At 44.7% G+C, this 23,028-nt stretch overlaps 1 protein-coding gene across 3 annotated transcripts; it reads left to right on the top strand.

Annotated features, from left to right (window-relative positions):
• Positions 1-547: 547 nt before the first annotated feature.
• LOC136478331 (transcriptional corepressor LEUNIG_HOMOLOG-like) lies at positions 548-14,824 on the top strand. 3 transcript variants are annotated; one of them, XM_066476737.1, is made up of 18 exons: positions 548-874; positions 988-1,020; positions 1,104-1,201; positions 4,922-5,031; positions 5,116-5,408; positions 5,523-5,598; positions 5,700-5,811; positions 9,759-9,808; positions 9,899-10,201; positions 10,311-10,415; positions 11,415-11,630; positions 11,698-11,839; positions 11,907-12,016; positions 12,126-12,275; positions 12,690-12,845; positions 12,955-13,071; positions 13,321-13,518; positions 14,111-14,824. In XM_066476737.1, exons 1-18 carry the CDS (start codon positions 570-572, stop codon positions 14,252-14,254), a joined length of 2,718 nt encoding a protein of 905 aa, XP_066332834.1. In that variant the 5' UTR covers positions 548-569; the 3' UTR covers positions 14,255-14,824. The 3 variants fall into 3 exon arrangements, with proteins under 3 accessions (XP_066332834.1, XP_066332836.1, XP_066332835.1); XM_066476739.1 differs by having other exon boundaries at positions 549-869; XM_066476738.1 differs by having other exon boundaries at positions 551-874; positions 10,311-10,406; positions 14,111-14,820.
• The last annotated feature ends 8,204 nt before the right edge of the window (positions 14,825-23,028 follow it).

Raw genomic sequence — 23,028 nt, 5'->3', positions numbered from 1 at the left:
GGAGGAGATCCCTTGAGATACTGTATGAGTAATCCACCTGCAAAATTGTCTTCTTGAAATTTAAGCAAAGATGTTTATTTAATATCATAAATATTAATATATTTAATCAAATTTAAAATTGGTTGACTTCTTGAAATACGATAAGTATATTTATTTTGAGACGAAGAAAGGTGTTTACTATTAATTGATTGAAGGAGCTCCATTGAGATGTCGAATTTAAAATTAGTTGACTTCTCAAGAGGCTTACGTTAATTTTGAGACGAAGAGAGGTGTTTACTGTTAATTGAAGGAGCTCCATTGAGATATCGTACGAGTAATTCAAATTTAAAATTTGGTTGACTTCTTTAAACAGGAGAGGTAGATTATTAATTGTAGGAGATCCCCTGAGATACTGTAGGAGTAATCCACCCGCAAAGTAATTAATAGTTTAACCGAGGATCCTCCTGCAAAATTGTCTGGCGCCTGCCTGTCATCCGAACCTTCCTGAACGGGAGTCCTGGCTCACCCAACCGAGCCAGCCTCACACCCGCACCCCACCCCACCCATGCCTCTTCTCCCTCGCTCTGTCTATGCCTATTCCTTTCTCTCTCTCTCTCCTCCCTCTCTTTCTCTCTCATCTACTGCTAGTAGTAACTCCGCTTCTTCCGAAGCGGCGCGGGCGGAAGCGAGCTCACACCACCGTAGCGCGCGCGCTCTCCACCCACCACCAAATTCCGCCGCCGAGCTCGCCGCGAACGCCGACGCGGCCACCCCCGATCGGGCATTGGAACCCCGTCGCCGCTCGCCGCCCGCACGGCGGCTCGTCGCGGGAAATTTTCTCGAGGCCGTCTGTGACCCCGCTTCCTCGGCCGCGAGATCACGCCCAGTCGGTAATGTGGGCTCTGATCCCTTGTTTTCGCTCGAGTTTGGTACCGAATCGCCTGGCCCCGCCGCTAATTTCTGCTGGTTTTGCCTCTTTGTCCCGTCCCGCTTCGCCGCCGGTCGCAGAATGGCGCAGAGCAACTGGGAAGCGGATAAGATGTGAGCGATTTTGATGTGTTGTCCCCGTGTGAATTTTTGGCTCCTTCGCTCGCTCTGGGTTGATTCCGTTGCTTGTGGTGCAGGCTCGACGTGTATATCTATGACTACCTGCTGAAGAGGAACCTGCAGACGACGGCCAAGGCTTTCATGGCTGAGGGAAAGGTTGCTGCTGATCCAGTCGGTAATTGTTGCCTCCTCTTCTGTTGCTTCGCCCTTTTGCATTTGTTTCTGGGTTAGGTTTTGTTCGTGACAGTGCACAAGAGTTTAGCTATTGGTTGCGGGTGCGAATTCGAATTTTCAACTAGATAGAGTGGGCAGTGTTTTTCAGCTCTGATATGAATTTTCAGTATGGAATACTCCATTGATTTTTTTATGTGTGGCTGAAGTAGGGCAGAGGATTGGAATCTGAACTGATCTACAGTTTGGTTTTCAGCCAAACGGGAGTGTAGGTAATGTCAATTCAAAGGGGTATGGAGAGCTTTGTGATAATTTAGATAGAGAAGTTCTGAAGTTATATGGTGGGTGTGAGGATTGAAGAGGAGCCAGTTTGAGATGGGTTCGTAACTTTTCGCGGGAAACTGCGGGATTTTGCTTCCCTATATAGACAGATAATGGTTGTCGTTAGCTGCCATTGTTTAGAGGATTGACGGTGTGCCATTACGTTTATGCATGCTAATGCACATGAATTTGGTGGAAGTGGGAATTGATGCTACCTGTGATCTTACAAAAAATTTGTCGTGTTGTCGAGAGGTGCTTTAGTGGGAATGTAATAAATTTAGAACTCCAAATGCAATAGTGCACTTTATATATGCTACTATTCTTTGTCTAGCTTGCTTGTTTGAGGTATATTTATTTAGATAATAGCTTGCGTTAGTACTTGTGAAGTGGGTGGTGTTATCGTATTGATGGATTGTAGATGTGTGCATAGCAGAAGCTGCATGAGTAGCATTCATATAACAAACATGATGCATCTGTATAGCCCCTACTCACTACTTAAGCTATTAGTGGCGATTTAGCTAAATGCTGCTGCTATTTGCTAATGCTATTCAATTGAATTATCTCAACATGTTATGCTTTTCTCAAGTGTCAAAGCTTTGCCTGATGTTGAAACTAGCTGGATTACTACTATCATTGCTTGTTCTTGATATGGTTTTGGGAAAGCTACTGGGAGTCTTCGTACTAGGGATGAAACTGGACCGGGTACGAATGGTTATTACGGATATGGATACAAATACGGGTAGTTTCTTTTTGGGATTTGAAGTTGGATACGGATAGCGTTGAATATTGACACCCATCCCACATATCCAAAATCTTACTTTGAGTATCAGATTCAGATACGGTACAGATATTAAATGGCCGGGTTCATATACGGATTATCCATTTAGTATTTGAACCCGTTGTGGATGGATGGATATCAGGAAATATCCGTCCCGTTTTCAGCCGTATATATAGGGATTTTACTTTACAACACAATCACACATGCCAAAATTAGAAATTAAAATTGGGCTTCCACATGCTAATTTATCTATAGTAGCATAGATTTTGATTTTTTTTAATCTTTTTATGTAACTGGGTGACACACTTGTAGCGCAACTGCGAAATTCATCACTGATAAACAAAACTGCAGCTGTGTAGCAAAATTGGATCCCCGTAACTTCTATGCAAGTATGCAGTAGAAACCACTGTTCTGTGTAATGGATTATGATTTGATAAGTAATAATTGATTCAGTGTGGTTGTCATCTGAAGTGCGGACCTCATGTTCAGGGGCCCACATGCATTGAGCAAACAAGTAGTACCAATATAATTTGCATATTGTTCAGATGCGTGGTAGGACTAAAATGTCAGCAAATAGGGTAGGTCCAGTTTCGAAATTGTTGTAAATATCCTTATGAAATGGTTATCGAAATAGTACCAATGTACCATTTTTCTTCTTAATATAATGATACACAGCTATTAGAGTACTTCAGGGGCCTATTGGGCCTGGGTTGGCTGTATAGCCCATTAGTGTTAGGATTAATTAGAGATAAGGGTCGCTTACTTAAGGGTCAAGTAAGCCTTGCTTGGGAGTCAAGTAAACCTCTCTATATAAGGAGAGGAGATGTATCGATCTAATCAAGCAAGAATTAAGAAGGAAAACCCTTCCCTCTTGCCCGGCCATGGGCAAATGCCCCGCGGCCGGCTCTCTCTTTCACCCTCGCAGCCATAGGCGTGAACAGTACCGCGGTACCGTAGCGCCCTCGGGTACTGTAGCGTGTCGGCCGCCGTCGCTTCCCTCGACTCTCTCCTCTCCATCCTAGCAGCCACATAACAATTTGGTATCAGAGATCTCTGGTTCGATCATGTCCACCCGTCGTCCTCCGCCGTGGGCGTCATGACGAACGAGTAGTTGACGGCGGCTGTCCTTGACCTCGGCAAGATGGTGGCCGGGATTCATGGGTTCCTGCTGGGGCCGCAGCCGAACCCGCCGCCGACGTCCCAGCAGCTGCTGCTGCCGTCGCCGCCACCGCTTCCGGCTTGGATCGCCGGTTTGCGGCCAGTCGTCCCTACAGCGGCAGCCTTGCAGCTCACGGAGAGGAAGGCGATTGCGTGGGCAAGTGCCTGCCAGGTGTTTGCAGCAGTGCGGCTGCAGGCTGCGGCGCGTGGCCTCCTAGCGCGCCGGCGGCTGCAGAAGATGCGTTCACCTATGCACGAGGCGACCTTGGCGGCGGTCGACCTCAGCATAGGGGAGCGCGACCTAGCATGGTCGGTCGACCTCGCCTGGTCGGACGGCCACCAGCAACCGCGCCAACCTGCTGTTGTCTTCAGGCGCAAGCATGGTGTTTTTTCCGTGGGCGGCGAACTCCAACTCTGCGGCACCGGCGATATGGGAGCAGCTTTCCTCCTTGTCACCGGCGGGAACGCACTGCCTAACGCCATCGCATTCCGCCACCGTCCGCCACGAGCACGTCTCCGCTGGTTGCTGTTGCCACTAATTCTAGGTGGCCATACCCGTGCACCCCTCTCGTTCCGATGGTCTCTATGGGATCCAGGTGGCTACACACGTGCTGGTCCAGCAAGCGGAGGGTGCCCGCCGTATCTTCAGGAGTAAAAAATAAAGAGTCGCAGTCTTCTTCAGGTCAATAAAATAAGCCGAGATGTAAAAGGCTTATTTTTAGGTGTTAGGTTTGTGTCTAGTGGAGGCATCGTTAGTGTCATCGTTAGATTGCAGCTCGAGGACGAGCTACATGTCCAGGTGAGGTGTAGTGTTAGAGGAGTCAAGGGCCTATTGGGCCTTAGCCCATTAGGGTTAATTAGTCGCTTGCTTAGGGGCCAAGTCAGACCTCTCTATATAATGAGAGGAGATGTATCAATCTAGAATCAAGCAAGAGATTAGAAGGAAATCCCTTCTCTCTTGCCGGCCGTGGGCGAAGCCCCGCGGCCGGCCTCCCCCAGCGCCCTTGCAGCCCTAGCCGCCGCCGCTGTGAACAGTGTCCGCGGACACTGTAGCTCCACGGTACTGTATCACGCCCTCTCATCTCCATCCCAACTGGCCACATAACAACAGCTCTACTGCGTGTTCGAGAAAAAAGTACCAATGTACCATAGCCACTTCAGTTCCAGATAGACTTCTTGCTTACGAAAGACAGGATATTAGAAAAGGGTAATTGGTACAACTGCTGTTACATTAGGAGTTTAGAACCTTCATTCCTAGTATCTAAAAGATGCTATCTTGTAAAGATCTCAAACCCTGGTAAGGAGTGAAGGACCGAGTATGAAAAGATGATATATGTGACAGATGCCTACCCATTCCAAGATCACATGCAATCTGTGTGATCTTTTTTTTAACTATTTCCCTCCATTAGTTTGTTTGCCCAGGGGATCCATCATAAGTATGAGCTTGACTTGTGAATTGTGATGCAGCAATTGATGCTCCTGGAGGGTTTCTCTTTGAGTGGTGGTCTGTCTTTTGGGATATATTCATCGCAAGGACAAATGAAAAGCATTCTGAAGTTGCAGCGGCATACCTAGAGGTAGCTTGGGATTTCTTAATTTACAATGCACCTCTTGTTTTTCTTAATCTCACCGAGTGTGAATCTCTGTTCTGTTGGAGATAGGCGCAGCAAATAAAAGCAAGAGAGCACCAGCAGCAGATGCAGATGCAGCAATTGCAACTCATGCAGCAAAGACATGCTCAACTTCAGCGAACTAATGCGAATCATCCTTCACTTAATGGTCCAATAAATGCTTTAAACTCTGATGGCATTTTGGGGCATTCAACAGCTAGTGTCTTAGCTGCCAAGATGTATGAAGAGCGCTTGAAGCACCCACATTCAATGGAGTCAGAGGGATCACAACTCATTGAAGCTAGTAGAATGGCTCTTCTCAAGTCAGCAACAAACCATGCAGGGTGCTCCACCAACCCCCATTTTTCTCTTAAACACTTCTATAAAAGGAAAAAGAAAGATAGTTAGAACTGAAACATTTGCGGTACTCACTGAACTTATTGTTTTTGTGGAATTAGGCAATTAGTTCCAGGGACTCCTGGAAATGTGTCTACAACTCTGCAGCAAATCCAGGCTCGGAATCAGCAAACGATTGTAGGTTATTGGTTCCACCATGTGTCTATTCACTCTGCAATTTCTTACACTAGTTCACTAAATGTATGCACTGATAACCTGAATGTTCTAACTTCTAACAGGATATTAAGAGTGAAGGTAACATGGGAGTACCCCAGAGATCTTTACCCATGGATCCATCATCGTTATATGGACAGGGAATAATTCAGCCTAAACCTGGATTGAGTGGTGCAGGTGCGCCCTTTCCCTTGTTTCTTGTGAGTTCCTCCTGTGTTGCCAAACTAGCATTCACCATAAAGGCACTTCTTTAGAACACCTGTCCTTTACTGCTGCTGCCTGTGGATACATACTCCCTCCAGTTGCAAATGATGAAACAAGTTGGTTATGAACATTGTCATGGTCCCCCAAGGCCCCAAGTGTAGCTTTGAGCGATAGTTTCTATCCTAATATAATTAGAAAGTACAACAAAACTGTAACATTATATAGTTGCTGTTGGAGATAAATCTCACTCATCATTTTGAAATGTTCAGTCTCAATATATAAATTTTGTATCGATGGTAAAAGTTTAATTGCTTTGGATGCAAGAAACACAACTTTTTCACAGTTCTAAAATAATATCAGTTTTTTTTTCTTTTTTATATTGCAAAGTTGGTTGCATCTCTCATTGAACTACAGTCCTGTTGTCCTGTCATTCTTACACTGTAATAGGATCCTGACAAGTGTTTGGAACTCAGCAATCCACATTCCTGGACTATACCCCTTTTGCTTTTTTCTTCCTTCTCAAATACGCAGGAGAGCTGCGTATCATTGCATTAAGAGAGGAAAAAACGGACACATACAAAAAGCCTCCTCCCACTCTGGCCCAAGCTGTGGGGGTGCTGAGTTACAACAAGGCCTAGGTCACTAAACACAAACACAGGGTAGGACCTGACCCACAACACACAAACTATCAACAGCAGCTAGCTTGTTGCCACTTCCTGACCTAAAGCACCAAGTTTCCGTGCCCCTGCGAGACGCCATAGATGGTGCTCATCATCAAAGGAGCGAAGCTAACCATTCATGCTCGGGCTGGCTCCTTCGAATACACAAGCATTCCTGTGTTTCCAGAGCAGCCACGCCCCCAGGATGATCAAAGTGTTGAAACCTTTCTTCTTTTCTTTGGATACTCGCTTAGCTGCTTTTCTCCATCAGCCTGTGAACTCTTGGTCCCTGTTGTCTGGCACGCACCTCTGGAAACCTACTGGTGACAGAATTCTGAACCAGAACTCGCGTGCAAAGACACAGGATGTTAATAGGTGCTGAATGGTTTCTTCGGCTTGATCACACGATGGGCAAAGACTCGGATGCGGCAGATTTCGTTTGGCCAATCGATCAGCTGTCCAACATCTGTTTCGAACTGCCAACCAGATAAAAACTTTACACTTGGCCAGGACCCAAGATTTCCAGATGCGTCGCCATGTCTCAAAGGCGATCGACCCATTAAAGAAAGCCCGATATGCTGATCTGGATGAGAAAAATCCCGAGCTCTCAAATCTCCAACTGTGTGAGTCTTCGGTTGTGGTCAGCAAGAAATCTTGTATGATGTCCCACAACTGAGAATACTCAAACAGTCCAATCACCGACAGACCTCCTTCTACATCCCATGGCCAACGTTGTTCTTGAAAAGCTTCAGCCACCGACCGTTTCAAAAATTTCTGAGGCACTGCAGAGAACACATTAGGTGCAATGTCCCTGATGCAGCATCCAAAAAGCCACCTATCTGTCCAGAAAAAGGTATTGTTTCTATTGCCCATATGAGAGATCAGGGCAATAGAAAAGAGTGCCACCGCATTGGGATGAACCAGGATTTCAAGTCCTGCTCAGGATCTGTCTTTGTGAACCACAGCCAGCGCATTTGTAGTGCCCAGCTCATGTACTCAAGATTAAGGACACCCAGTCCCCCAAGGTCAAGTGGCCGCTGCACCTTTTCCCAAGCTACCAGACAACTTCCGCCATTGATCTGCTTGCGACCTTTCGATAAGTATGCTCTTCGAAGCTTGTCCACTGCCTTGATAAGCCATTTGGGCACTTCGATGGCAATGAGCACATAGATAGGAATTGCAGACAGCACAAAACGAACCCAAGTAATCCTGCCAGCTGTGTTCATGAGTGTTGCTTGCCATCCTGGCAACCTATCCCCAATCTTCTCTATCCAAGGAAGCAAGTCAGTCTTTCTCAACTTCCTATCTGAAATTGGCAGACCCAAGTATGTACAAGGGAACTGAGCTGGTGTACAAGGCATATACGTACTGATGTTGTCCACCGCCGGCTGCTCGCATCTAATGGGAATAGCACAACTTTTCTGAAGATTAGTTTGGAGACCCGAAGCTTCCCCAAATTTGCTAAGTATCTCCATAGTCAAACTCATTTCAACTTCTGCTGGTTTGATAAAAAGCGCCACATCGTCAGCATACAATAAGATGGTTTGGCTCGCGTTGTGTCGAGCAAGTGGCTGCAGCAATCCAATTTCTCCTGCCTTGGTAAACAAGCTATTCAAGACATCCATAACCAAGATAAAAAGCATGGGAGAAAGGGGATTCCCTTGTCTTAGCCCACGTTGGTGCCATAATTCCTCCCCAGGTTGGCCATTTACTAAAATCTATGTGGATGCAATGCGCAGCAGATTAGAGATGAGATTTCGCCATATATTGGACCAAAACCCAAGTGTGCAAGAACCTCCATCAGAAATGCCCAAGATACCGAGTCGAATGCTTTTGATATATCGAGCTTTAAGAATAGACTCGGTACCTTTTGTTTATGGAGCAGCTTGATGGTTTGCTGTACTAGAATGTAGTTGTCATGAATGCAGCGACCACGGACGCGCTCTTATAAGACACCAAAGAAACCAAAAAAAGGGGCCAACCGGTTAGCCATTATCTTGGTCACTAGCTTAGCAAAGCTATGGACAAACTGATTGGTCGGAAGTCCTTGGCTGTGAGGGCCTCCTCCTTTGCAATTAAGGTGAGATAAGCTGAGTTCAGTAGCCATAATTTTCTGTCATCTCCATGCTGTAACGTGATGATGGCGGCCATGAAGTCTGATTTGATGATCTGCCAGCATGCTTTGTAGAATCTTCCTGTAAACCCGTCTGGACCAGGTGCACGATCTGCCGGCAAAGCTTTGATGGTGTCCCAAACTTCTTCCGTGAAAGTGGCATCTAAGGCTGAGAGACCAGTGCCTTCTCTATGGAAGAAAGAGAGATCAAGAGTCGTTGTACTTGGCAGGGCTGTACCGAGGAGGCCATCAAAATAATTAAATAGTAATTCTTCCTTTCCTTCTTGACTGGTCACAACCTGATCACCATCCATGAGTTTTGGTATAAAATTCTTGCGTTTCCGAAACCCAGCATGTCTATGGAATATGCCGTGTTAGCGTCACCATCTTAAGGAACCTGATTCGCGAGCAGAGACGTGCAACCGTTCGCTTAGGCGAAGCAAGGACTAGGCAATGCCGCTTGGCTTCGCGCCTCAACTAATCTTCCTCCTGATTAAGGGAGCGATGATCTTGTGCCATCTCTAACAGGTGTACAATTTCCGGGGTAAATCCAAGCTGAGAGTTGATATGACCGACCTGCTTGTGGCTCCAAGATTGGAGCGCCCGTGCTAGCCTTTTGAGCTTGACCGATATGCGCTCGAGTGGACAGGTGGCTTGCACCGGTGCTGACCACGAGTTAGTTCTGCACAGTTTCATGAAACCCATCAAGTTTAGACCAAAAACTCTCGATGTGAAACTTTCTCTTGCCTTGTATCACTTCTCTAAGCCCCAGCAACAGAGGACAATAATCTGATATCTCTGTGGCTTGGCTTTGCAGAATACACTTATCCTTGCTGTTGTTGATACATTGTTTTTTTTTTTAGCGTTTTATCCTCTTTTCTGGCTTTTGTTAGGTTTCATCCCTAGCCCCAACTTCATGGGGAGTTGGGAGTAAGTCTTTGTTGTTGTTGTTGTATTAACTTTTGATGGCATAGATTGTGCCATACCAGTGCTATGTTGTAACAGATGGATATATGGGCAAGTAATGGGTAACTCGCTACAGTGGTTCTTCTTTTGGTTAATCAGGGTGTTTATGATGTGACTGATTCATTTCAAGAACATCACATTCTTTCTGTTTCCTTCTTTTTAATACCTCATATTTTGAACAGGACTGAACCAAGGTGTGAGTGGTTTACCATTGAAGGGCTGGCCATTAACTGTAAGCTGCGAAAAAAAAATGTTACCTTATGAGCTCATATTTTGTTTTGGAACCTGACCACCTATGAATATCCATGCTACCATCTTATAGGGAATTGATCAATTAAGGCCGAATTTGGGTGCTCAAATGCAGAAGCCGTTTCTTTCAACACAGTCACAGTTCCAACTTATGTCCCCACAGCAGCAGCAACAATACTTAGCACAGGCCCAAGCACAAGGGAACCTTGGCAACTCAACTAATTATGGGGATATTGATCCCCGCAGACTTACAGCGTTGACCAGGGGTGGGTTGAATGGTAAAGATGGTCAACCTGCAGGAACTGATGGGTGTATTAGTTCCCCTATGCAATCCAGTTCACCCAAAGTCAGACCAGATCAAGAGTGTCTCATGAAGGTTGGATTGCTGTAGATGTGTCCTTCTGTTGCTTAGAGTTGTTCTCTTAAGTTTGTACATTCTCTGGCTCTAGTTTGTTAGTATCTTACTATATCTGAAAACTATTCAGATGCAGCAGACATCTTCACAGCAACCCCAGGAACAGCTTCAACAGCAGCAGCAGAACCAGCAGCAGCAACAGAGCCAGCAACAACAAATGCAGCAGGTACTGAAAGTATGCCAAACCTATCGTTTCCTGTTCTATTCTTGAACTATGGGCTTTCCCCTGTTGATCTGAATCTTTAAATTTGCCCAACAATAGTGTGTCGTTATGCATCTATTGTTGCTCTTCTATCAACAAATTAAAGTTACTTAAATATAAATTATAGAGTGCACAGTGGGACTGATATGTTTATCTGAGGAAGCCTTAGAAGAAAACTAGATGATGGATGGTGATGTGCACATCTTAGGAATGGTTCTTATTAAGATGCTGAAATGACATGAGATCTTTCATGGAGGAAGCAATAGTTTTCTTGAAAAAATGATGCCAAAAGGGAATGTCACACAGTGATGTGTAAAGAACAGTGCTGGTGGCATCAGATTCAATGGAACATGAAGTTTGGATGCTAAATTATTGCAATTACGCAAATCCTGCCAGTGATGAAACTATAAATCAGTGACAATGGGGTTAAAGCCCTCGGTGAATTATTGATGAAAAAGTTCCGTGATTACATTATCATGCATATATTCATCGTATTCTAATATAGTACAATATGATAAAAGTTGGTGCCATCAGCTGGGGTGTTGTTTGGAATGCCCTGCCCCCTGTTTCTGCATCTGCGATGAACTCCATGGCTTTGAAGGTTAAAATTAGCTTACTGTTAGAACTTCATATGCCACATGTTATTTGCAATATTTTCTGCCTTTGCATATATTTGAGGTCTTTTTGTCCAAATAAGTTGACATAATTTGTCTTTTTTCGTACATTGGAGACCAAATTTGAAATTATGATATGTAAATTTGCATACTGTAAACCTGTAAAAAAGAATTTGTTTTCTTTGGTTGGTGCATACTATATGATCCCTGGCAAGTGGCAACTAAAGCTGAATAGTTGGCTATCTACCCTTTTCTTTATTTCACTGCATGAGTTACTACAAATTTGTTCTTAAGAACCGATATGCTTTCCATTGACCTTATACCTCCTCCTTGTTCTGTAATTATTTGTTATTTCCAGAACAATAGAAAAAGAAAGCAGCCTACTTCTTCAGGACCAGCAAATAGTACTGGTACAGGAAACACTGTGGGTCCTGCCAACTCCCCACCATCTACACCATCCACACATACGCCTGGGGATGGACTTGGAATGGGTGGTAATATGCGCCACGTTCCAAAGAACTTAATGATCTATGGTGCGGATGGAACTGGACTTGCCTCCTCTTCAAATCAAATGGTTACAGCTCTTACTCTCCATTTAAAGTATAAAGTGATTATTATATGCTAATTGTTGTATGTGACAGGATGACCTTGAGCAGTTTGGTGATGTGGGCTCTTTGGATGATAATGTTGAATCCTTCTTATCCAATGATGATGGAGATCCCAGGGATATTTTTGCGGCACTCAAAAGAAGTCCTGCAGAGCCTAACCCAGCCACTTCGAAAGGTAATATTTTTTATGTTTCTTTCCTAACAAAATTCAAACATCAAATGACGTGTCCATTTGTTTCTAGGTTTTACTTTCAGTGAAGTGAACTGTTGGCGCACAAGCAACAGCAAAATTGTTTGCTGCCACTTCTCTTCAGACGGCAAGATTTTGGCTAGTGCAGGACATGAAAAGAAGGTATGAAAAAACTGTCTTACATTATGATTTTTGTTCCAAGTGGCACGTTTTTATGGAGCCTCTGATATTTCTGGGACTGACGTACTATATTTTTGTTCATTTGTTGTAGGCTGTACTTTGGAACATGGAAAATTTCCAGACACAGTATACGCCAGAAGAGCATGGCCTTATTATCACTGATGTTCGTTTCAGGCCTAACTCTAGTCAGCTGGCAACATCTTCTTTTGATAGAACTATTAAACTATGGAATGCTGCCGATGTAAGTTATGTTTGCTTGTCCATTATAGGGATCGTAGATATATGCTATTATCCCTCCTATAGTAATGTCACCATTATCCTATTGCAACTTCACTACTGCACCTGCACGCTATTAAGATATCGAGTGTTTCCTTTTAGTATTCATGGCTGCAAATCTAGTTATACTTGTCCATATTGTCACCATGTCTCAAAATGTTGCAAGGCCCAACTATGACGTGATTGAATTGGCATGTAAATAGTATTTTTTTCCTTTTTGTCTTGATCTGCTAATTGTGTTATACTATGAAAATCCTAGTTAAACGCATCAATGTATTGGGTGAACTGTGCCACCTGTGTTACTAAACTTGAACCTTAAGCCTCAGCTTTTTTCTATGCACTTGTATTACAGCATTTCTTATGCTTACATGTTTTGCAGCCTGGATTCTCTCTGCATACGTTCACTGGGCACAACGGCCATGTCACATCATTAGATTTTCATCCAAAGAAAACAGACCTTCTGTGCTCTTGTGACGTCAGCGGTGAAATCCGGTACTGGAATGTGACCCAACCTACATGTTTGCGTGCCATAAAGGTTGCTTATATTCCTTCTACTCTTTGAAGTTTCATGAATGTGTGTGTGCAAAAAGAGTCTACGGACTTAGTAACTCGTACTTTTGTCCAATTCTGCCTTATTTGTACAGGGTGGTAGTGCCCAAGTTCGGTTTCAACCTCATGTTGGACAGTTTTTAGCCGCAGCTGCTGAAAACGTGGTTTCCATATTTGACATTGAGACGCATGGGAAAAAATACACGCTACAGGTTCTGTCCTTGAATACCAGCATATCCTCTATTTTTGTTTGAAAAGTCCCCTTGCTACATTTCCTTCACTTGCACCCTGCACATGCGCACATCTCAAATTCCTCGGCATACTGTTGGTATAAGTTATAACTGCGCGACATGCACTTTTTTCTTCTTCGGCGTGTTGGAGTAGTGAAGCTCTTTTTTTCTGGACATACTAGTAGTGTTTTTAATAGACGTGAACCTGAAGTACTTGATTTGTAATCTCAGGGCCATAACACTGATGTGCAGTCAGTGTGCTGGGACAACAATGGGGAATATATTGCATCTGTAAGTCAGGACCTAGTTAAGGTTTGGTCAATATCATCAGGGGAGTGCATTCATGAGCTTAGCTCCAATGGAAACAAGTTCCATTCTTGCGTGTTCCACCCGAGCTATTCCAATCTCTTGGTTATTGGAGGCTACCAGGTAACTATGGCTTGTCTATTGAATGTATTTCCATCAAACAAATTTTACGAGGAAGTGTATGACGCTGTATTTTGGTACCAAAACTTGTCTATCCTATAAGCTCTCTTGGTCATTTTTGCCTCAACTTTATCGACAAGAATATACATAATCCAATACACTTGATATTGGAAAGCAGCTTATTCGTACTCCCTCACCACAAATGTGTGTGGTGTTTTAGAATGGGGCACAGGAATTAAGGTGATAGGTGAAAGGTACATCCTGCAGAAAGTTAATTTAATCCTCTATATAAAGTGCAGTTGGGAAATGAGAGATGCTAAAGGAAGTTAGTTAATGATGGAATTGATGAAGGGTAAAACACTAAAACTTGAACGGATGAGGTTAAATTGCCTAGAAAACTTAGAACCTAATACACTTACTAAATAATGGAGTTAAAACGAGATATTCAGAGGGAACTATTAAAGAAAGAGATGCAATTAGGAGCTTATTAGTGTGCCCTTGGTGTCAAGTTCTGTTAGCAATAGTACTTTACCTTCTCAAGGGACTGGATCTGTAATTTTTTTGGAAGTTTCTCATTAAAATGCTGATGATGCAGTCTCTCGAGGTTTGGAACATGGTGAAGAACCAGAGCTTAACAATACAAGCTCATGAAGGTCTAATCGCGGCGCTGGCGCAGTCACCAGTCACAGGGATGGTAGGTTCTGCGAGCCATGACAACTCTGTCAAGGTGTGGAAATAACAATAACAACAATTATGATGCATCTAGGTAGCTTTTTTTTTTCCCCGGGCAAGTGATATTTCTCCGGCTGAGGCATAAAATGGGGGTGAGCTTGGGTGTCGTGGGCGATTGTGTTGTGTACTCATACTCAGGCCAATAAGGAAGAGTAGTAATTAGCTGGTTGCCTGTCGCGGTTCAGCTGTCCAAGAGCAGTGAGTTTGTTGATGTGTAGCTCAGAAACAAGAAAGAAGAATAGAACATTGGCTGAAAAGGTGGCCACCTGTTTTATTTTTGTTTACGCCGTATCATATGTAACCTTTTAACATTCGCTGTTTTTAATTGGAACTCGCTGCGATTGGCATCTGGCGTTTGGCTGGGAAGTCGCGTCTTCTTGCTAGTTGCTGCAGTGTGTTTGAACTGCTTGAATGATGCACTGGTGTAATCCGACTGTTGTAATGCGTGCCTCCCAATTGCAAATTTTGATTCACGGCGAATGGAGAAAGAATGATGGTGTCTCTTAGGAAGGATGTGTCTTTTCAGAAAAGAGGATAATTGTGCTGACATGTCATACAGATGTAATTGTGCTGACATGTCATACATGTGTACTGTGGGTGTGAGCATTCTCGTGCAATCGTATTCTGGTTGCATGTTTGCAATGCACAATGAACAGGATTTTCTTTTCTTTTCTTTTTTTTTAAAAAAAATGCTTTGTTTCAATGGATACATAATTGTTTTTCTTGCTGCTTGTATTTATCCGCCCACGGATATATACAGTATTATATGTGTGAGATCAATGCACAACATCTGAGCCCACTGCTTTTAGATACATAGATATGCGCCTCCCTCGACCAGAAATGATATCTTGGAGATTTTGCATGCATTTAATAAAATGGCTACAAGGCTTTGTGTAGCAAGCCCTTATATCAAAGGGCACTCCATAATACAAAAGTAGGGTCAGTTTCAGGGTCGGTTGAGTTCACCAGAGCAGCAAGAACAAAGAACCCAGATTCAGAGAAAAGAAGTGGTGGCGATGCCGACGGCGGTGGCGCCGAGAGCAGCGCCGTCGTCTCTCTTGCCTCTTGCACTCGCCGCCGCAGCCGTCGTAGCACTTGCCGTGTCCGGTTCCGCGACCACGGATGCTCCAGGTAGGCAAACTCTCTCTCCTCTTTCTTCACCGTGATTCATCAGAAGCTACCTTACATCATGTTGTTGCCGTGCATGCAGACGCAGGCCCGGGAGCGGGAGAGATGGTGCGGGACGACCCCAAGTGCGAGGAGATGGTGCCCTGCACCTTCAGGCGCTGCATCCAGTACTGCGTCAGCATCGGGCTGCAGCCCAAGGGGTTCTGCAACTGGAAGCCCAACATGTACGTCTGCTTGCTGCTGCGTCATGAATTTTTTTTTGAAATAATATTATTTTAATAAACAATTGTAGATCTAGATGTTGTTTTTAAAAAATTGCAAAACTAGTATCCTATCGGCAATTCAACTGCCAATAAGTGGTGCCATCTGTCCCATGCCGTGTCCACGTGGGCGTAAATATTGCCGACAGGCCTATCGGTCAGTCAATTGCCGAAATAAACCAGTCGGCCTTCCACAAGCCGATAGGATGATGGGCATGCTTTTTTTTCACCGAACCTGCTGGATTGGACATGTCCTCTTCCTTTTGTTTTTTTATATATTTCGCATGGCTACCATGGTCCTGATCTCAGCACCGTGGTTTGGTCAATATCATCAGGGGAGTGACCGAAGATCGCGAAGAAACGAGCTCACAGAGGTGTCCGGACGCTGGATCGGACGCTGGAAGAAAGTGAACGGACGCTCCGATCAGTGGCTCGGCAATAGCAGGCGTCAGCAGCAGCGACCGGACGCTGAACAAGTGAATCGACCGGATGTACCGATGGCACTGTTCATCAGTCCGGCAACACACTCAGCAAGTGACCGGACGCTGGCGGCAAACCGACTAGACGCAGGACAGCAGCGTCTGATCGAGTACAGAGAGGTACCAGAGCGGCGAACTTGCGACCGGACGCGTCCGGTGGCAAGTGACTGGACGCTGGCAGCGTCCGATCAGTTGTTCGCGGCTCCAACGGCCGGGACGACCGGACACGTCCGGTCAGGACGTGATCTGCGTCCGGTCAGTAGCAGAAAAGCGGGATTTCATCCCCAACGTCTACTTTCTCAGTGGGGCTTATAAATACAACCCCAACCGGCCAAATGAGTAGAGTGGAGCTGAGGAAACATACCAAGGGTGTTGATACACCATTTTAGTGATCTTCACATGCATAGTGCTTAGTGATTTATTAGGTGATTAGCGTAGGTGCTTTTGCGAAGTGCTTAGGTTGATTAGACCACCGCTTATGCGCTTGCTCTGGGTTTAGGCCTAGTGTTTAGTGAGGTTTGCATACCTCTTACCACTCGGTGCTTGCGCACATCATTGTTGTACATCGGAGGGGCTTGTAGTCTTGAGAGATCACACCAACCACGTTTGTGGTGTGGCCGCTACCGTGTACCGGAGGGAACAAGGCCCACGGCGTTTCAACCGGAAGCTTGATAGTGAAGACGGCGGAGAGCATCTGGGAGAGCCTTGCCGAAAGACACGTCAGAGACCTACTTGCGCGTGGGGAAGGCCCGAGGCTATCCACGGAGTTACCCGACCAGGAGCTTGCCTCTTGCGAGGGATTCCTTGCGAGGGGCTCCAACGAGAACTAGGGAGAAGCTTTCGTGCTTCTCGATACCTCGGTAAAAATACCAGAATCATCGATGGGAGTTTGCATATCTCTGCCTTGCTCTTTAGCTTCCGCATTTATATTGATTGTATTACTTCTTTTGCGGTAGAGATAGCAATACACTAGCAAAACCGTAGTTGCATATTTACATAGTTTATCTATTGCATAGGTTTTGCTAGAATTAGAAAAGGATGTCATAGTTTAGAAGTAGATTTTTAAGTTGCCTAATTCACCCCCCTCTTAGGCGTCACGGTCTCCTACAGTGCATCTCAAAGATTATTAAGGTGCACTCAGATGTCTTGGTCGACCTCTTGGTCATGTTGGTGAAGGTGCTCGACGCGGTTGTCCCTAGCTCCCCCCTGGAGGGGTTGCCTGTCGTCGCATTGCTGGTCGGTGAAGCGGCTTGGGCGACGATCGGATCTTGGTATGGCTGATCGGTGGATCGAGCTTGTGGAGTGTGAAGGTCTCTGATCCTGGTGGATCTCGTTGACCTGACAGTGCGCCGCTTTAAGCATGGCGGTGACCTTGGTGACCTCTGGTGTTTGCGGGAGCCAGGCGAGCTCGTTGGCGGCCATGGCCAAATTCGCGCTTGGGGTCTTGTAGACGTCATGGCTGTCAACGCGAACAAACTCATCGTCGAGGTTGCGTTGGAGTTGGCATAGCCTCCCCTGTGAGTAGAGCTGAGCCTCGGCCATCGCAAGGGGCAGCCTTGTTTGCTCGGCTCTGCGCTCGGTTGATGTTCCTGTTGACGCGAGCGGCGCGATCCTCCTCGGTTTCCCCTTCCCGCTGGGGCTATCGACGCTGACATTGAAGATTGCGCCCCCACGGAAAGGTGGGGGAGGAAGTAGTTCGGTGGTGGTTTCGGCGACGGTCTCCGTAGAGCCCTGGGACTCAGAGTCCGGATTCTCCTCCATGATGGTTTGGAGGGATGCTCCGGGGCGTCGGCCGATGTGCAGCATGCTGACGGTCGGCAGAGGCTGGTCGGTGATCTGGTCGGTGAGAGGATGGACATCCCCAACCTGGTCGACGAATTCATCCCTTATGGCATCTTGGTAGGTGGCGGAGATGTTGGTGAACCCGAAGGGTAGGGCCGCAACCCCTGGAGTTTCCCGAGCAACCTCCGATAGATCTGGATCGAATGGTGGTCGGCACTAAACGAGAGTGTCTAGAGCCGATTCGGCGATGGAAAGGCAATCGGCGAGCTTCTGACAAACCTGATCGATGGATGCGATCAAATCATCGTTGTTGATCTGCCTCCTCTGGTAGCGAGGAAGCGGGCGGCGAGTTGTCGATGAAGACGACCTCGGAGGCTGTTCCGAGATCAGATATGTAGTCGCAGGTGTTGGGATGATCGGCGCGGAATCGATCTGCACCGACTCGATGAGCTCTCCGACTCTGTCAGCGTTGATGATCCACGAGATCGATCCGATCGTGAAGATCTGACCAGGCTGCGGGGAGGGACGAAGAGCCTGCGGAACGTACCATCTTGTTCGATATAAAAACAGCATGCCCGCCCCTACCTGGTGCACCAACTGTCGACGGAATATCGCCGACAGTCCTCCGAGAGGTATCCCACGAAGGTAAATTGATCGGTAGAGAGGCGTGTAATCAAGAACAAGAAGGCAACAGAGATACACGAGTTAGACAGGTTCATGACGTCAGTATGACGTAATACCCTACTCCTGTGGTCTGTTAGATTGAATTGGCTATCGTATGATATTGTGTGAGTTTGGAAAGGGTCACTGTCCGTCTTATATAGTCCGGGGGAGCAAGGTTACCAGTTGGTTAGATCTGAGAGATAACTGGAATGTAATAACAGATTACAGAAATCATAGGATCATACGTATCCTAACAGATCTCGTAGCATCTTTAGAATATCTTTTCGATGTATTACGGAAGATGCCGAGAGTGTCGTGCCCCACCAGACTTTGTCCTGTGGCGTCCTATGGGCTGGGCCATTCTGACAATGCAGTCCGTATCCGACGTGGTACCCACATTGATCGATCGAACGAGTACGTAAAAAAATCTTTTTGTTGATCGATCGGTTATTATTAGCTAACACAGTAGTCGTATGCATGCACAAGAGGAACTCGTAATTAATTAGCTTGTCGGTATCGTGAAACAGTTCCCATTAATTCGTTGAATGGCCGTCTATAGGTAGGTCTTGTTTAGTTACCAAACTTTGGAGGTGCAAAGTTGGCAAAACGTTCTGTAGCGTCACTGTAGCATTTCGTTTGTACTTGATAATAATTGTCCAACCGTTGACTAATTAGGCTCAAAATGTTCGTCTCGCAAAGTACAACCAAACAGTGCAATTAGTTTTTAATTTCGTCTACTTTTAGTATTCCATGCATGTACCGCAAGTTTGATGTGACGGTGAATCTTCTTTTTGCATAGTGCTAAAGTTGGAAGTTTGGGAGAAACTAAACAAGGGCCTAGTATACTACCCTCTCCATGCATGGTCCAGCTGCTGCACTAGCAATTCTTCATGTATATGCGTTCTGTTCGTTTGGCTTATAAGCCGTATTTTTTCAGTGAGTGAATAATATTTTTCTTTCATAATAAATTAAGTCAACAGTATTTTTAGCCAATAAATTAATCAACAGTACTTTCAGTTATGATTTATTAACCAAACGAATAGGACAACGGTATCCATGACATCGGTCAAATATATATAAGTCTCATTACGAGATGATGATGCATTGCATGGAGCACTTGACGCTTTGTTTAGTTTCACCCTAAATTTTCAAAAAGTGCTATAGTATCTATCACATCGAATATTTACGGCCCGTGCATGGAGCATTAAATGTAGAAGAAAAAAAAATAATTGCACAGTTTGGTGGAAAATTACGAGACGAACATTTTAAGCCTAATTAGTCCATAATTAAATACTAATTGCCAGATAAAAATGGAAGTGCTATAGCAGCCTCAAATTCCAACTTTGTAAAACTAAAGCCGCGCTGAACTTGATGGAGGGCTAGCTAGCGATCGATCGGAGAACGTACCGGACCAACAGGTCTCTGCGATTAAGTAGCTAGAGATTAATGATTGTTCCGTCCATTTCGACAAGGACACAGGACAGTTCTATTGAAGCAGTGCATGCTGGGACAATTAAGTCGCACCTGCTGCTGCTCGATCACCGGTCTGTTTGCCGGCTCGTATTTGGTCAGTAAAACTTAGACTTATCAGCTAACGATTAATATTTTTTTTTCATATTAAACCATTTATAGGCACAGCTTCAGATGGTCTATAGCATCAGTTTTGGTAGCCGCCCCTATCAAATCATGATTACAAATAACAGCCGTCTCTACAAACCAATTTCCAGAAATCACAAAAAATAGCAAAAAATAGCAAAAAAAATTTAAATCCGAGGAGGTCCCTACCGGCAGCCACACAGCCACTCTATAGTTGCAGCATTTTTTCACGATTTTTGCACACTTGCACACTTTGTGTCAGTCGGGATTCGAACCCACAACTTCTCCCTCGCGCGCAAACTCCTCTACCAGTACACATCACGATCACTTGTGTCTACAATCCATTTTGGTTCCCCACATATTATACAAAATTGAGCATAAATTGATTGTTTGAGGCCCTAAACTAATTCAAATAAAAAAGTTGTCAACTACAAAGTTTTATAACTTTTCGAGATCTACAACTTTTATTTTGGTAGTTTCTTCATCCGATGTCACTTATAAAATTTGAATTTCAAATTTGAGAAATTCAAACGTAGTTTTCCATGATAAGATGATTTCAAATGAGAAAGTTATCAACTACAAAGTTTTATAACTTTTCAAGATCTACAACTTTTATTTTTACTGTTTATCCATCCGATGTCGTTTAAAAAATTAAAATTTCAAATTTTTGGAAATTCAAATGTAGTCTTCCTTGACAAGATGATTTCAAATAAAAAAGTTGTCAACTACAAAGTTTTATAACTTTTCGAGATCTACAACTTTTATTTTGATTGTTTCTCCATCCGAGGTCGTTTATAAAATTTGAATTTTAGTGTTTAATTTTTAATACTCGACGTCTATTTATTGGGGCAGTGTCGGTGTCTCTCTGTATATGTAGCAGTGTCGGTGTCTCTCTGTATCAAGAGACGAGAGATCGAGAGGCCGATCGATGACTATGTGCGTACACCCGTCACCATATGGAAGGCCGGATTTAATTTCGACATAGCCGATCGTGGACTGATCTGCACCAGATTTCGACGTCCCATCCTATCTATCGACGACGAAATGCTGAAATTCCAGCTGACTTCAACGACGTCTGTGGACGACTGGACGTACGTATTATAAAGACTCCCCCACTAGTGTTTACAACTTTACAAAAATAATTCGTAAAAAATTAAACATCAAACCTGTTAAAACTTTGGCATGTTATGATACACTCATACACATTAGTCACAAAGTGGAAGCTCAAACTACTCCTATATTTTTCTCAACTATTATATTAATACAACAATGTTAAAAAGAAGAGCCACCACATTCTATGAAAGGTATCGTAGCCTGGTGGTTATAAGAGCCTTAATATACCTCAGGTCCTAGGTTCGACTCTCTGCCGTAGGAGTGGATATCACAATATTTTAACGGTGTTGTACTTTCTCAGTGGTAGACGATGTTCCCATCGATGACGAGGTGTCTGTTGTGGTACATTTATAGGGATGGGTGTGCGTGAACTGTAAGTGTCTAAGTTGTATTACGTAATCTCGATAACAATGCAGGCTGGCCGGCTGCCAAACATGCCTTGCATTGCTTGCGGCTATATATAGAGTATTACTCACGTTACATATATATTGACCAGAAGGACGCGCATTAAAATTCGGCCATTAATCCATCTCGCGAGCCAGCGAAATCTAGCAAATTGCCTAAGGGTCGGCCATGGATCCAGAGTGCATTACATTATTGCTGCCGAGCTGTTTCATCTATATCAGATAAGGACATAAGTGCTGCTAAATACATCTACTGCGCACATGCATTTTGTGGGTTAGCTAGGACCCAGCTAGCCCGGCCCAGTACGTACATTTGTACCACGCAGCAAGTCAGCAAGATATATTTGGCGGATATTCTCTCTCTCTCGTACGAACGTCAACAGTCCTAGTAAGTACTCGTAAGCAGTAGCGCACAGTCGTAGTGCTGTACTTATGTGGTTGAGACCACGTTCTCAACTATCCTTAACAAAAAAAAAACTTTGTTATGCACACACGAATTCGTGTTTAATTCGGAGACAAAGTAGTAGGATGAAATATTTTTGTCCCTCATTTTTAAGATGGAAGCATTATATATGGCTCTATTTGGCTGAGATGATGTGTCCATCTTTAGTTTTAGCAACCGTTCTATATCTTTTCTTTTTTAGGTCGGTCTTCTTCTTGCGATTTTTTTTAATTTTAACCTTTTTTTAATATAATTTTAAATCTAACACTGTCGTTTTTTTTAAAAAAAACTAACACTTTTGGCCGCGCCTATTACCCTGGCGCGGCCAAATGCCTGTGCCGCGCCATGCATGGTGGTGCGGCACAGGGCTGACGTGGCGTGGGGAGGCCGGGGGCCGCTGACGTGGCGGGTCCTGCCGCGCGCCTGTTGCGTGGTGTGGCTGGACCAAACATACCGCACGAGCAGCCACACCACCTGGTCGCTGCGCCTGCCACCGGCCCGGGCTACCTGGATGGTAGAATCGAACCACGTCGCGCCCGTATTTTGTTGAGTTTTTTTCATGGCCGAATAGAGAATTTGATAAGCCAATGATTAGTTTTTCGTCTTTCATAATACGGTTATGCATCATTTTAACTAATCAATTACGAAAAATTGCCACCGGTGTCCAGATACGCCGGGACTGCCGGTTCCCGAACGCATGGTATTTAATCTCGCTAGCAGTGCTGCCGCGACTCAACGAAACGAATAAGAAGCAAGTTGACAAGCTCCACATAACATATTCATTGTTTTGACATAAGTTTGACATAACATAACCAAATAACCCCGTAAGTTTCGGAAGCCAATATTCGTTTGACCTAAACAAACTAAGACCCAGGAGTGTAAGGATACCTCGGACGCCTCTGTCTCTTCGGATT

This window comes from Miscanthus floridulus, chromosome 8 (assembly GCF_019320115.1).
Source record: "Miscanthus floridulus cultivar M001 chromosome 8, ASM1932011v1, whole genome shotgun sequence".
In the NCBI taxonomy this organism is placed as follows: domain Eukaryota; kingdom Viridiplantae; phylum Streptophyta; class Magnoliopsida; order Poales; family Poaceae; genus Miscanthus; species Miscanthus floridulus.
The sequence above is the reverse complement of the archived record's forward strand: the minus strand, read 5'-3'. Positions and strand labels throughout refer to the sequence as shown.

Excerpts from the sequence above, each read along its gene's own strand:
- LOC136478331 (XM_066476737.1), top strand. The coding sequence starts at position 570 with ATGCCTATTCCTTTCTCTCTCTCTCTCCTCCCTCTCTTTCTCTCTCAT. Across the intron at positions 12,276-12,689 it reads AACTATGGAATGCTGCCGAT|CCTGGATTCTCTCTGCATAC; the intron begins GTAAGTTATGTT and ends CATGTTTTGCAG. Across the intron at positions 12,846-12,954 it reads CATGTTTGCGTGCCATAAAG|GGTGGTAGTGCCCAAGTTCG; the intron begins GTTGCTTATATT and ends TTATTTGTACAG.